Source organism: Orcinus orca, chromosome 7, assembly GCF_937001465.1.
Source record: "Orcinus orca chromosome 7, mOrcOrc1.1, whole genome shotgun sequence".
NCBI lineage: Eukaryota > Metazoa > Chordata > Mammalia > Artiodactyla > Delphinidae > Orcinus > Orcinus orca.
In genome coordinates, this window is record NC_064565.1 from 57,737,090 (window position 1) to 57,753,015 (window position 15,926).

General features: G+C 40.6%; 1 protein-coding gene across 1 annotated transcript; it reads left to right on the plus strand.

Annotated features, from left to right (window-relative positions):
- The first annotated feature begins 1,627 nt into the window (after nt 1–1,627).
- On the plus strand, nt 1,628–15,430 carry DHRS9 (dehydrogenase/reductase 9). The gene is made up of 5 exons (XM_004267271.3): nt 1,628–1,833; nt 9,460–9,829; nt 11,035–11,293; nt 11,633–11,796; nt 14,829–15,430. The coding sequence occupies exons 2-5, from the start codon at nt 9,517–9,519 to the stop codon at nt 15,059–15,061; spliced, it is 969 nt and encodes a 322-aa protein (XP_004267319.1). The 5' UTR covers nt 1,628–1,833; nt 9,460–9,516; the 3' UTR covers nt 15,062–15,430.
- Nucleotides 15,431–15,926: the final 496 nt, after the last annotated feature.

Below are 15,926 nucleotides of genomic sequence, written 5' to 3' on the forward strand. Positions count from 1 at the left end.
ACCAGGAGTCTAATGTAGGGGGAGTCTAATGTAGGGAGAGTTCTGAACAAAAAAACACTTTCATATGTTGCCTTATTAAGGAATGGAAATGAAAGAAAGCTTAGCACTTAAGAAGTGAATTTGAATGCAGATATGTTAACAGTCCAGATAAGGCGCTGCTGACAAATGATTTCATTAACTGAACACCTAGATGGGATCATTTGGCAAAGGAAGCAAGTGTTCCAACCCTGGTGCTAGGGCTACTGAAGCTGAACTCCTAAATTGGGTCCACTGGAATTGAGGGATCCAGACACACGGCAAGAATTCTGGTTCTCAACATGCAGATCAGTCAAAACATCTGATTTTTTTTTTTAAAGTCTACTTGGGAAAATTTTAAAACAGGGCACCAAACACGATTGCTGAGTCAGCAAAACCTACTGATGTTACAGCCTTTTCTTGACCCTTTTCCCATCTCTACCCCATGACCACTCAGGTGTCTGTGGCTCTCTCCACGTCTCAGTGACAGTAACTTGCTTGCAGGAAAGGTCAGACAGTAATCATTTATATCTGTCTTCATGAGGATGTAAGTCAATGTATTATCTCTCAAAGAAGATTTCTATTTAAGCCTTACTCTGACATGTGAAATGTCAAAGGGGAAAAATTATATTTGGACATTTTGGACACACTAAATCTTTACCTGAGTAAATTTCAGTTTTGGTGTTTTGTTCTTTTGGAGAAAAAAGATCCCTGTGTAATTTAAAGAGTGATAGCAGTTGTCTAGACTCTACCTAGACAGATATGTTCATTCATCCACTCATCTCAGCTCAACCATAAGAAACTGCGTTTTTCAAAGAAGGGACACAGAAGCCTGGGAAATCTGAGACGTATAGCAACAAATCAGTATATAAAGAGACTGAAACTAAACAATCAGTGGCGTTTGTACCAGCTTGAGTGCCTAGGGTAAAGGTGACAGGCTTGGGGATGGGTGGGGCTGGTGTATATATTAGCACCTGCAGCCTTGGTACTTTCCGTTGCATCCCAGGATATGCCAGGTCAATTGTGATGACCCTAAAACAGACCAACTCTGGGCAGGGAGGGGGCGTCCTTTCCTCTTCCCAGTGGTCTCAGTTCTAGAGACCACTTCAGTAATATCTCCTTGTCATACCTTAAAACACAAATTAAGACTTATAAATAAGTCCACTCTCTCATTTCCTTAAAATGTTTTGATCTCCTTGCTCTCCAATGTACAACAACAACAACAACAACAACAACAAAAGTGGTAAAAATGAATCATCAGAGACTGGTTTCCCCTACCTACACTCTTAGGAGGGAAGGAGTACTAAATCAGCAAAGGCGTGTTAACAGGGAGGAAAAAAATAACTAGAGATCATGAACAATAATCATAATTCAAAAATTAAATAATTAAAACAAGGCACTGGGCAAAAGAATGTCTCCATGTTAATTATTTCAGTACTCACAGTGAAAGTGGTGTTATTGATCATTTGTAATTCCCTTCTAAAAGTAATTACCTTTCATTTACTAAAGATACTGCTGATTCCTTTGGAAACACGTGACCCACAACTTCTTGGCTTCCTTCAACCGCAGAAGAGAGATTTAGTCATCACCCCGAGTCACAGCGAGGGTGACTCACAGAGCGAGGAGGGAACCTGAGGACTCCTCACACATTTAAGCACTTTGAGTCTGACAGGAGGCCAGGCACCTCCACACTAAGAGGATCTTCGACGCCAGGGTGGCACAACCCTTCTTTCCCCAGCACAGCGGGCAGATCGGGCAGATTACAAGCAGCCCAGCCAGTCCACACCAGCTTCTGTGTCCCCATTCATCTTAAATAAGGTAACTGTCATTTATTCCTTCATTTCTCATGTCAGTCTTCCAACTGTTTTGTCTTACAAAATGAATCAAGTTGTCTTTCATGCTGCAGTCAATGGTTGCTATAAAAAAAAAAAAAAAGTGATATGTTAGGAGGCTGTAACAGGCCCTAGGTCCATCTCACCACAGAAATGATCTCAGTATCCCTCGAGACCTGGCCTTGAACTTCCCCAGGTTTCTCTCTGAATGTTCTTTAGCACCCTAGAGTTACAATTACATTTACATCTAGTTCATCTCTCTGTGCTTATTTGACACCATCTGTGAATCTTATAATTAACTGCAAACTGGAGTGGGAAGAGGCTCCAAAAAGAGTGGGAATCTTAGCTGAGTTTCTGATTGGAACAACAGATCTGCTACCGACTGCAGGTCAGGTCTGTTTGTCTACCTGCTTTACCAATATTTTCAGATGCCAATTTAGGCAAATATTATATACACACACGCTAGCTGAGTGAGAAAGATGTTGTCTAGTCCAGAAGGAAGCAGGGAAATTCCTCAACCCACATTTGATCGCTGGGCGCTGGGATGACAATAATAATATATTTACTCTCCATTTTACGATTCAGGTTGGGATTTTACTTGAAACTCCCAACATACAATGAGAAAGGGAGAAAGTCAGTTTAGTGGCTTCAAGGACAGCCCTTGTTAAAGGCTTTATGACGCAAACGGTAGTGTGGTGTCTCTCTCTCAGCGGGTTGATTTTTAGCAGCTGGGGAAAAAGTTTAAAGAAAACACACTTTTAAATTAAAATTCAATTTAGGGTTGTACAAATAGTTCTGAAATGTCCTGCTACACTATTAGCTCCAGGGTAAGGATTATGTTTTATTTAGCTTAGTAAGTGCTCTAAAAAAAATCCTTGGCTAGATACTGCATAAAATGCAAATTAAATGTTGTATCACCTTTGTTGTACTTTAGACATTCGAAAAGTGTGTCCAATTTTTAGGACAAAGCTCAATATTTAAATGCAAGGAAAAAATTATTATCTCATACATATCAAATGGAGAAAATGGGAATTCGTTCTAAAACCCTTATAAGGCATGTCACTTTCTCAAGGTACTGTCTTTAAAAACTCTGCTTCTGCTCAAAGATAACTGAGACTAAAAGAAATATACTGAAGATCTGAACATGCTTTCTGCATCTCTACATAACGTTCTCTCTGTATTCTAAGCTTTCCTTGAAGCTTTGTAACTAAGCTATAATAAAATACAATATACAATGTCTTCCAATTAGCAACTTTTATTCAGCAACATAAATAAGGTAACCATGGCTTTAACAACAATTCTTAACCTGCCAGTACTGTCAGGAAGCATATGGGCAAAATAATAAACCTAGGAGGGACTGGAAATATTAATTAATTAATTTATTATTATGGATGTTTTTATCAATTATAATTTAAAAGTTTTGAGAGAAAGCAAAAGAAAGAGATACTTTTTTCCTTAGAACTAAAGAATGCAAAACATAAATTCGTCAGGTCTTGCCTACAAAAGAGTGGGCTGGCACACCTCTGCCAGGAGACTGAATGAGTCTGCAAAGAGGAACACTCCTCTCCATACCTCAGTGTCCCACTCCACAGGGCACACTGGGTACCATGGGCTGCCTCCCTCCTGCAGGAAGCAGGATGCAAGAGGAACATAACTGGTGGAGGAGCTTCTTCATCCCACTGAGTGAGGGAACTTACAAGGATAAATACCATCTCAGCCGTATTATCAGGGACATCATAATCATTATCATTTTAATCAGACCCTCAACGGACCATTTGTTGCCTTATGTAAGGCTATTTCAGGTAAGGTCCCTCAGCTTCATTTTTAAAAATTTTTTTAGATTTCTGGGTGCCCAACTTGAACATTTTTTTCACAGGAACATCATTCACTAGTCATACGAATTAGTTTGTGTCATTAGGTGCAAGTTTCATTTTTCTTAAAGAAAAGTGCCACAGAAATCTCAGAAAGGGCAGTTAGGTTAAATAGTGACAGAATTTCTTGACTCAATGAAAAGGTAAAAATAAAAAGGAATTTGGTGTCAATTAACCAGGTTTACAATATTTAAACGTACAAAGGACATACACGTCCGGTCAGACTGCTGTCAACACTAAGAAAGCTTGTGCAAGAGAACCTCAGAAAGAAAATATTTTAGAAAACAATTGCTAAATGTTCTCTATTTGATGTATTTTGATAAAAACTTAGTTGTGGATTCAACTCAGGCCATGACTGCAACAGATTGAAAAAAAATAAAGATTCTACAAATCCCTTAACAATCAGTGTGATTGACTAGTCTCAGTATTGCTTTCTAAAACAAAGCCTTTTGTGAAGTTCTGTGGAAATAAAACCAAGCTGTATGGAAAGAATTCTACATTTGTTATAAAAAGTATACCTTGCAATGACATTGAAACGTTAAGACATTATTTTCCGTTTTGTTTCTTTTAGACTGTGTCATTTATTTTTAAAGAGCACAGGAAGATGACTAAGAGAAGTGATATCAAAGGATCTTATTTTAGATATTTTACTAGGAAAAGAAACCCAGAGAGAGAAAATTAAAAGAAGCAGAAGTGGGCAAGGTCAGCAATCGAGTTGCAATATTTTCCTATAGCAGCAGCCAAGCAGTTACTCTTCAGCCCTTCACGTGCAGATGAAAGAGAAAATTAGTTCTCCTTTCTTGGTTCCTTTTGAGGCTTTGTGGCATGGTGGAGAATTCTGATCATGTATTTTCATTTTTCCTATTGACTGATAATGTGTTCATCTCTTTCTATTTCTACTTTTCTTTTTACACAGTTTAGGAATTGAGATCAAAATTTTAGATCTAGCCGCTCCTGGCAAACGACCTTATGTATGACATCTACCCTACTTAGCTCACAGAAGTATTCTGACAATTTAATGAGATAAAATTTTATTTGAACACTTTTCAAAAATGTTTAAAGTTATCTAAATTGGAAGTGTGACTAGATGACGATAATAATGATGTTGATGATGCCCTGATGATCTAGAGGGCTCAAAGATGAATCCAATTATCACTAGAACCCTGGTGTTCAAGTGGAAACTTCCTTCTCTCCCTCTCCTCCTTCTTTCCTTCCACATTTATTTACTTAATACCAACTATCCCACAATGCACAGGTGGTGTAGAGAAGTGTACACATAGCCCAGAGTGGCATGGGAATCCAGGTAGCAGTGGAGCAGAGGATTAAAGCATGGATGCTGGGATCGAGTGGCCTGCCTAGCAGTCCCCAGAGCAGCACAATTCTATCTTGAGCCAATTAACATGCATTTCTGAATTTGTTTCCTCATCTATAAAATACAGATCATTTTACTGTAAGTTTTGAATGAGAAAGATATTTCTAGATCCTAGCAGAGCACCTAGAATGTGGTAATACTCAATAAATCATAGAGTTATTATCATTTCTACCTGACTTGGTCAACTGGGAATCCCAAGGACCATGGCTTTCTAGGAGCATCCTCTGAATTCTGTAGTGAGCAGGCCACCCATCTGAAAGGTGCCCCAGAGGAGTCCAGAGAGGTCTAAACTCAAAGGGCTCAGCCACAATTTAGGCCTCATAAAAGCTGTGAGTGCTCATTTGGTAATTTCTAAATTCACAAATTGTATCACACACAAATTTGGCTTTGTTCACTGCCTCCTATCCTCCTGATGACAAAAAGGCAATTATTTTTTTATAAACATAGAAATCGATGCTTACAGCAGCAGGGTATGAATAATATTTATAAATAACAAAACTTTTCTGGTAAGACCATAAAAAAATATGAACTCTTATCAATGTGGCACTACTGAGGAACCAACAACTGAGTTTCCAGAAAAGTAGTTCTGAGGCTGTACAGTTCTGGGCCCCCAAGACAAGGCAGTGCTAGACCAGTGGTTCTCAAATGGGAGTGCTTTTATCCCCAGGGGCCATCTGGCAATGTCTGGAGACACTTTTGGTTTTTTGGTTGTCACAACTGGGGAGGGGGTCTACTGGCATCTAGACGATAGAGGCCAGGGGTGCTGCTAAACACCCTGTAATACACAGGACAAACCCCATAACAAAGAATTATCTGACCCAAAATTGCAGAAGTACTGAGGTTGAGAACCCAATCCAAAATATGGGCAATGCATAGAGCAGCCCCCTCACAAAGTGAAAGTGGTTGATCCTGCCATACGACAAGGTTCTTCCTGTGTAGCACGCCTAGTCACTTTATTTCACCAAGTACTCTTCAAGGTAGAAATTATTATCTCCATATTACAGATAGAAAAATGGAGGTGAAGACAATAAAAGTAATTTACCCAAAGGCCTTCTGATGGTAGAGGAACTGAGACTGAAACTTTACCGGCCTGATTCCAAGGCCTGGGCTCCTAAGCCCTGCTCTAATTGTTGTGTGTGTATGTGTCTGTGTCTGTGTGTGTGTGTGTGTGTGTGTGTGTGTGTGTGTGTGTGTGTGTGTGTGTGTGAGAGAGACCTTGGTCCTTGCTTTTCCAAATTTTATCTTGGCTTAAGAAAAATTTCCATGACCAGTTCAGAGGACTTATATTCAGAATTGCACCCATCCTTTTGCACTGCACTGTAGGGGCTGCAGATCTGCTTTCTCTTACTTGGTTCTTGTCCTTGACGAGTCAAGGGGCTCACAGCCCCTGAGTGCTAGAAGGACTATCGCAGACCTAGGTACTTCTTGCCCCTACCAAGCAGTTTGTGTGAGATAAATTGGAAAACACAACGGATAAGCAAACAACCCAAGCAACTAAAGTCAGTGTCCTGAGTCACTGAATTGCTGTCACCAGAGAACTATGTGGAGGTGACCACACCTGGCAGACTAAGGTTGAAGCAGACCTATTAGTTGCTGTTACTCATTTACTTCTCGGTGGTCAATGAACCAATCAGCCATCAATCAGCTTCTGTGTACAGGTCATGTTCCCAATGACTCTGACCGACCCAGGGTTGTTACTCAGAGGTGGCATCTTGGCTAAAATACTATTAGAGGACAAAGGTATGTGTTGGTTTGTGGCTGACTTGGTCCAATGACCTAGAGGAATGTGAACCTTAGGAACTGAAGAAGACCAGTATTTTGGGATGATAATCTTTGGGGAAAGGACAGGCTTTGCAAAACTCTAGGTCAAGGTCTGCTGTCCTCAAATTCGGGCTGCAGGCTGGGACACCAGCATCTGAAATGACCCTCAGCCCAGAGGGGTAACTAGTGAGGACAACACATTTGAACGTGAGCCCATCCCTAACAACTAAAACCTACTCTCTGTTTGCTTGTTATCAAGGAAAAATTGGTTTGGCTAGGGAAGGAGGAGGTTGAATGGGGTGTAGAGAAGATGAGGAGAGAAGAGGGAGTCTGACTGCTTTGGTTTGAGTTTTTGTTTTTCTCCAGTGGTTATGAAGGTGAACTTGCCAAAGAGTAGAAGGCAGAAAGCTCAGTGTCCACGGTCACTAGGTTCTGAAGTCCTGGGTATGAAATAGTTCTTACCTATTCTGTGCATGGAACTCAAAGCAGTCGAACACTTTTCTCAGAAAAAAAAAAAAAAAAGTTTTCTTTTCCTTTGCCAAATTTTTAACTTTTTTGTTTTGAATTAATTTCAAACTTATGGAAAAGTTGAAAGAATAGTACAACCCAGAATCCCCAGATATTGACATTGTACCACATTTACACTCTTATTCTCTCCTTAGAGAACAAATGTGTTCTTAATATATTTGTTTATATACATATTCTTACTATTTCCTAAACTGTTTGAGAGTAAGTTGAAGACATGGTGCTACTTAATCTTTTAATACTTCTGTGTGTATTTCCTAAAAAGCAGGACATTTTCTACATAATCATAGTAAATTATAAAAATTGAGAAATTGATATTCATGCAGTATTATTTATCAGAGCTTACTCAAATTTCACTTGTCAACCTAAAAATGTTCCTTTTGACAAAAGACAAAAATGATTTTCTGGTGCACGATCACAAGTTGCATGGGGTTGTCACTCCTATTTAGTCTCCATTAATCAGGAACAGTCTTCAGTCCTTCTTTTCCTTCATTCATGCCTTTGACATTTTTGAAGAGTACAGGCCATACATTGTGTGGAATTGAAAGAAGTGCCTTATGCATGATTAGCTTTCAGTTATGCACAGAAGTGCTGCTGTGTCCTTCTCAGTGGCTATACCAGGAGGGACATGATGTTGGTTTGTCCCATAACTAGTAGTGTTCATTTTTATCACTTGGTTAAAGTGGTATCTGTCAGGTTTCTCCACTGTGAAATTACTATTGCTCTCTTTTTAATTAGTACAAATCTTACGCAGAGATTCTTTGAGATTCGATGGTTATTGTTTCTCGTCAGAATTTCACCCACTAGTTTAAAATTGCCTGGAACAATTGTCACTATGTCAGTTGCCAAATGATGATTTGCTAATTCCATCATTCGTTTTATACTTATTAACTGGCATATTAATTCTCCTATAAAATGAGGCAGGTAATGTGCCCTCTCTAACTGAGAAAGCTGTTAAGAGGATCAAATGAGACCTATATGTAAATACAGTGCAGAATGCTTCATAAATGTAAGCCATTGTTTTACTATTGCTCACCTTATGCCTGCCATCGGCCAAACACAATGACACAGAAAATTTCCACTCTCTGCTCTAGGGCACGTTAAACCCCATGAGTATTTGCATTTTTCACAAAATTCCCTTGGGAGTTCGGATTGCAATAAAGGCTACAGAATCTATTCAGGGAATATAGTCAACATTTCATTATTTGACAATTATTTATCAAGACCAGGACTTGAACAAAACACTATACTAATTGAATGTATAAACATGAAATTTCCTCAAAATGTCTAAATATGAAATTTTGCAAGAGTTGGTTACACCACCCCACCCCTCAAAATTCTATATTTTTAATGTATTTATATATTTGAGAAGGGGAAATCCTGCTACATGGACATGATTTGCAACAATGAATAACTCCTACAGAGGGAAGATTTGGAGAAACTATACCAAATTTTTACACCACGATAGTCTAAAAACCTGACTGCTTTAGAAATAGTCACAGCTATATCACAAGAATCAACTAGTTTGCACAAACCTACCATCTACCTCTGACTTATGTTTATCAGTTAGTAATTCTTTTACTCTTTTTTTCTTTCTTTAGCTATAGATCTTTTGGCAGGAAAAAAAGATGAAAGCAGAGCCCAAATTTTCCATGATAAGTGAAGATATATTACACTATTTTTTATCTGAAACAATATGTTCCTTATAAAGCAACAGAAATAAAATTGTGTGTATGTGTGCACATGAGTGTGTGTGTGTACCATTCTATCTCTTTGTATGTTTGTATTCCTTATTAAGGAAAGACATATTTGCATATATATGCAGGAAATAAATGTCTTATCAATCCAATGACCTGTGTCAACTTTGCCATTACTTTTTCTACTACTTGGTTAGTTTTGGCATTACTTTAGAGGAGTGTTTTAGCACTTAAATGGCCATCTTCTCAACCAAATAAGAGTTATTGTATTTTTAACTATCTATTTATCCATTCAAATGCATTAAGATATCTTAAGTTCATCACTCCTGGGTTATAATGCCTTAATGGTTCTAATTTGAGTTTTCTTTCTAATTTTGAACACTCAGGACACCATCTTCTTTTACTGTTCAAGAAAGAAGTGTCTCTGTCATACACGGGGGGAAATGCTCTTTTGGCTGTTAGCCCTCCTGATCCTTTGTGGTTTTCTATGGCATTATAAAGGACAGCTAAAGATCACAGACATCACTGATAAGTACATTTTCATCACCGGGTGTGACACTGGCTTTGGAAACTTGGCAGCCAGAACTTTCGATAAAAAAGGATTTCATGTAATTGCTGCCTGTCTGACTAAATCAGGATCAACAGCTTTGAAGGAAGAAACCTCAGAAAGGCTCCAAACGGTGCTTCTGGATGTAACTGACCCAGAAAGTGTCAAGAGGACTGCCCAGTGGGTGAAAAACCAAGCAGGGGAGAAAGGTGAGTGATGTGGGGATGGCAAGAATGAAAGGGGTGTTGAGAAGTTACCAAAGCTAAGTAAAACGTGTTCTGATTTTAAATAGTTCCTCCAAAAAAATGTTTCCTAAATACCAGCTGTGTACTGGAGAAGATTGGAGAAATTTTAGAATAACCCTCTGAGTAGTTCTAAGTTGCAAGCTCTCTACATGCATGAGAGACACAGGCCACGTTATCCTAAGTCCCAGTGGGTGAATTTAGAACTGAGATAGAGGTATTAACTTTTCCGGGTCTTTTCCTGTGAACTGTTACTCTAGCCCCCTGCACAGCAAAGAACTTGGGGCTAAAAGCCACAGGAGATTATGGGGGCAATCTCCAAATTGTCAGCTGGATTGGGACCCACTTCTCACTACAAAATGGTTCCAGAGCTCACACATTTTCACTGGGAAAGGAAGAAAATGGTCTGAGGATCTGAGCAAAGGTGTCTTAGATAGTCGTGATAGAGTAGTGAGTCACTGGACCTCATTCTGCCTTAGATTCTGCAAAGATGGCAGCATTCTGAACTAGAATACTTTTATTGGCTTGGATCAAGTTTGAAATATTCTCATGAATGAAGATATTTGAGTCCACAAAGGAAAAAACAAATGTATGTGATTTTTCTCTATCACATCTTCATCATATAGTTGAGACTCTGAAACTTTCAAAAACAATGGTTTGATGAGGCTCCAGTTATTTTTTAATGCTTGAATTCCAAACACCTTTAACAATATTAAATGCTCCCCACCATAAAATAAGCCAAGTGAATGACTGGATTTTTACCAAAAATAACTGGGAAATAGATCAATGTTGTTCTTTGTCTATAAAGAACTGTTTATAAATATTCTCTGGCTTTGCCATCTAGCACGGTAGGAAAAATCGACCAATTTACTCACATCTGAGATTAAAAAGCAAAAAGTCTCACTCAGACAGTATCAGTATTTGACATTCAGAAGCAGAAACAGAAGAATTGTGAGATTGGCTTCCAGTCACAGAACTTCAGCCATTTCAGTTTAGCCTCCCACCCTCTGTGCTCTCACTTCCCAAGACAGTAAAGCATTTCAAAGCAGGAAGGAGTATGACTAGGAGCAGGAAATGGCACCATCAGGTAAAGCAAGGGGCTGTATTTCCATCAAGGATGCCCATATAATGCCACCTTCTACCACACCTCCTTCCCTTCCTCTCTGTTCTAGGTCTCTGGGGTCTGATCAACAATGCTGGTGTTCTCGGCGTGATGGCGCCCACCGACTGGCTGACAGTGGAGGACTACAGAGAACCTACTGAAGTGAACCTGTTTGGACTCATCAGTGTCACGTTAAATATGCTCCCCTTGGTCAAGAAAGCTCGAGGGAGGGTTATCAACGTCTCCAGCATTGGGGGTCGGCTTGCATTCAGTGGAGGGGGTTACGCTCCATCCAAGTATGCAGTAGAAGCCTTCAATGACAGCTTAAGGTAAAGCAAAGATGGGCATATTAGAAAATAATAGGTGCTAACATTCACTGAACATTTATTTATGTACCAGACACTATATGCTTGTCAACTTAATGAGACACTATCTTTTGGGGGAACACTGCACTGGGGATGGGTCTACCCAGATCCCTTCCCTGTTCTGCCACTAAACCAGCCCTCACGTCACCACCCTGAACTTCAGTTTCCTCATCTGCAAACTGAGAGGGTAGAACAACATGCTCTTTCCCATGCACCCCATTCCATGATTCCATGAAAAGATTCATAAGCAAACATTCTCCAAGTAAGCCTGGATTAAACATCTTCTATGGGCTCTTTTCACAGGCGGGACATGAAAGCTTTTGATGTGCACGTCGCATGCATTGAACCAGGATTGTTCAAAACAGAACTGTCAGATCCAGTAAAGACCACCGAAAGAAAACTCACCATTTGGAAGCATCTGCCTCCAGACATCAAACAACAATACGGAGAAGGCTACATCGAAAAAAGTGAGTTTCTGGGTGGACCCAGGGTTCTCTGGTATTCATTGTCCTAGACAGCTTGAAGGAGACTCAAACATAATTGAAAAAATAAGGTTCTCATGGTAATACACCAATAGAGATCTCAAATATGGATCAGGGATCCTTATTAATTCCAGTGTCATCTCTTGCTCCTCCAAGTGTTTATAAACACTTACTGAGCATTTACTAAGTGCCAAGTTCTATACTAAGTGCCTTATAAATTATATCATTTATTCCTCAAAAGAACTATAGTAGTGAGCAGAGGCTTGGAAAGGGGAAATGTCCTACCCAAGCTTATACAACTCCCCCAGGCCGTGCCTGAACTGGAGCCCACGGTCATCACCTCTACCCAAACCTCCTCTTTTTGGTAATCACCGACCACTCATTCAACATTGTTCAAGGATTTATGGAGGTTACAAAATATAAACACTCAGACTTTGACCCTTAACTAGCTTACAAGCTAGTTGACAACAAAATGTAAGCAGATGAGACTGTACAACATGCAAGAAACTTGATCCTTTACTTCTGAGACACAACCTAACAGCCCAGAAGGGGTGCTAGATAGTATGCTGTCTAATTACCAAGAAATTCAGCACAGGATAAAAAGTACTGCTGGTTAAGAAGCCTTTATATGAAAGGTCAGGTTTGAATAAGCCTAAACAGGAAGAAATTATTTGGGTGGAAGTCTTCTGGAGCAGGAATGCATGGGAGATGGAGATGGAAGGAAAAGTAACATAAGTCAGACTGAGTCAGGGATAGAGGAATAATCATAAAGATTGGATAACAATGACTAACACATAGTGAACATTTACTATGTACTTGTCACCATTCTAAGTGCTTTACACAAACTCTTTCGTTTAAAATGCCCAAACAAACCCTCTGAATTTTATAGAAACAGAGACACAGGGATTTAACTTGCCCAAAGTGGCAGAGCTAGTAAGTGGAAGAGCTAGATCTAAACCCAGACAGCCTGACTTCGCCATCTATTCTCGGGCCGTGCACTGCAACAGCGAAGAGGCATTGAGGAACTGCTGGAACTTCCTGTATGAGGGACCCACCTCCACGTCAAACGTCATGGCCCTGTTAGTTTATTTGCCATTCCTCGAACACTTACTAAGCTCCTGCTTTGAGCCAAACAGGGCCCCACCTAATTTTGTGTCACTCTAACCCCTGCTGTGACCTTACCTCTTCATCAGCAGGCTTGGTAAGACAGCCAACTGTGGCAAGGTTCAAGGTCAGGAGTTTTCAAGGTGGAGCCAAGAGCCTAGTCAGATCCACCGGGGGAAGTTTGTAGACTGAGTTCCCCAGCCACCTCACCACACACACACACACACACACACACACACACACACACACACACACACACACACGTCAACTAGAACATCTGGTTTGACAAACCTCCCAGTGCTGATATGTCACTATGTGTAGGGTTACAACCACTGCCATTAAACTCTGTTTCTCACTCACGTACCGCCTCTGAAGGTTCTAAGTAAGTTCGGAAACAAAATCCCTCATTGAAAAGAGCTTTCCCTGTTTGATGTTGACGTTGATACTTTCTAAGTGCCTGTGAATATATCATCAACTTCCATCTCAAAATTATTTTTGACTTGGCCCCTGGGTCAGGTGTCCTTTCTCAGAATTCCCAAAGGCTTAGAGCCCTATTTTGTCCTGGGTGCTCATTAGAGTTTTCTGAGCCAGGACCTCAAGATCAGCCAGACTCAGTTCCAAAGTAGACCACAAATTTAAGCTCACCTTGCTTCATTGCGCAAGGTGGAGTAGTAGGAGTTTAAAATTGACTAAGACTTACGAGCTAGCCTCAATTAGACTCTTTGAACAACTTTTGGCTACTGGCCCTGAAGTAGAAAGAAAGATTTAACACAATAGATTTTCCCTTGAGAAGACACAACGCAAGGTATGTTTTAAGAGCTTAGGAGGAATTCTCCAAGCCATCACCACTCCCTTGATAAAATACCTGCCTCTTTAAAGGTATCTTAGCTCGGGACTTCCCTGGTGGCGCAGTGGTTAAGAATCTGCCTGCCAGTGCAGGGGACATGGGTTTGAGCCCTGGTCTGGGAAGATCCCACATGCCGCGGAGCAACTAAGCCCGTGTGCCATAACTACCGAGGCTGTGCTCTAGATCCGCAACCCACAACTACTGAGCCCATGTGCCACAGTTACTGAGTCCGCGTGCTGCTCTAGCTCACGCCCCTAGAGCCTATGCTCCACAATAAGAGAAGCCACCGCAATGAGAGCACGTGCACCACAACAAAGAGTAGCCCCCGCTTGCCGCAAATAGAGAAAGCCCGTGCACAGCAACGAAGACCCAATGTAGCCAAAAATAAATAAATAAATAAATTTATTTATTTTTTTAAAAAAGTATCTTAGCTCGTTACTCAAACACTTCATTTACCTGAGAAGCAGGATACCTTTAGCTTCCTGAGTCAGGACTTTGGGAGATAATTCTCTCTTTATTCACTGACTTATAGAGGCACATGTTATATGAGTGTATGCACACACAGGCGCAAGCACTTGTGAACACTCACATTTCCTATAAACTTAGTACTCCTGTAAAACAAATACGGAATCAAACTACTAACTTCCTGGGTTCAGGAGCCTCCGAGACTTTGTGAAGTATCTTTCCTACATTGGTTTAAAGTAGCACTTCTCAAAGTTTGGTCCGTGGACCAGCGCCATCAGCATCAGCTGGAAACTTGATAGAAGTGCAAATTCTTGGGCTCCACTTCACACTCACTGAGTCAGAAACTAGAGGTGGGACCTGGCTTTTAACAAGCCCTCTAGGAGATTCTGCTTCTCACTCAAGTTTGAGAGCCAGTGGTCTAAAGAAATCACTGTTGCATCCTTTTCTGAGGAATAGATAGAAACCCATCACAAGGGGACCCAGTTATAATGGCAAATGCAAAATAAATTCCCTCACTGCATCCTCTCCTTTGCAACCTAGGCTCACACTCCCCTATTCCTCTTCTTCCACAGAGCAAATGTACTTTTGTCTCTTTTTACAGGTCTAGACAAACTGAAAGGCTCTACATCCCTTGTGAACATGGACCTCTCCCTGGTGGTGGAATGCATGGACCACGCTCTCACAAGTCTCTTCCCTAAAACCCATTATGCTGCTGGAAAAGATGCCAAAACTTTCTGGATTCCTCTGTCTCACATGCCAGCAGTTTTGCAAGACTTCTTATTGTTGAAACAGAAAGTAAAGCTGGCTAATCCCAAGGCAGTGGGACTCAGCTGACCACAAACGCCTGCCCCAGGCTATGAGATTGGCTGATTCCAAGGACACATCTCCTTCTCCATCTCATTCTTTACCTAATCCAACCTGGACTCATTTAGATGATGCTTCTGTTGGTAAAAGAAGAGATCCCACCATCACTGATGATGTCCCAGGGTCCCTTTTCAAACTTTATTTGAAAAGATGGGCAGGTATGACACCTGCCCGACATTTAGGCTTTGCCTGCTTGGTATGATGTAAGGAAAATGGGAAGGCTTTCCCATCCAAAATGATCTCCACGCCTTGCCTGCCCCATGCTTCTAGTCCACAGCACTTAAAAGTAATTCCTGAATGTTAAATATTTGTCCCTTATCAAAACATTGAGAGATAAGTAGAATACTTTCATAAGTGGACTAGGTGTGTTACCTTGTTGAGAGTAAGGTTAGGAATAAGGATTAGAACTCAGTTCTGTGAGCCTTGATGGAGGCAAGAAAAGGAAGGGTAATGAAGCATTATGGAACTGGTATAAGCTAAGGGGCAGCAGAAAAGTACTAGGTAAGACTACAAGTAGGAGGGAAGGAAAAGGAGAAAAGGAATAGGAGGACTGAAAACAAGAAACAAGTGTAAAAGTAGAGGTAGGGAGATTCCAAGACAAGCCTGCCTATCCTAGAGGGAACTACAGAGGACGGACAGCTTCTTCAAGGCCACTGTGAACATTGATGCCCATACAGCTGTCTGTGGAAAGATGGTAACAACAGAGGAACCAGTCATTCCAAAAGAATAAAAATGTAGAGCATGTGTGTCTATTCTGGTTTATTGTAAATATAACAAGACATAGACTATCTGATACAATTACACCTGAGATGGTTGGAAATCCAATATTTGAAGG

Coding starts and splice junctions, on each gene's coding strand:
- DHRS9 (XM_004267271.3), top strand. CDS start 9,517: ATGCTCTTTTGGCTGTTAGCCCTCCTGATCCTTTGTGGTTTTCTATGG. Junction 11,294..11,632: donor GCCTTCAATGACAGCTTAAG/GTAAAGCAAAGA, acceptor CTCTTTTCACAG/GCGGGACATGAAAGCTTTTG. Junction 11,797..14,828: donor AGAAGGCTACATCGAAAAAA/GTGAGTTTCTGG, acceptor CTCTTTTTACAG/GTCTAGACAAACTGAAAGGC.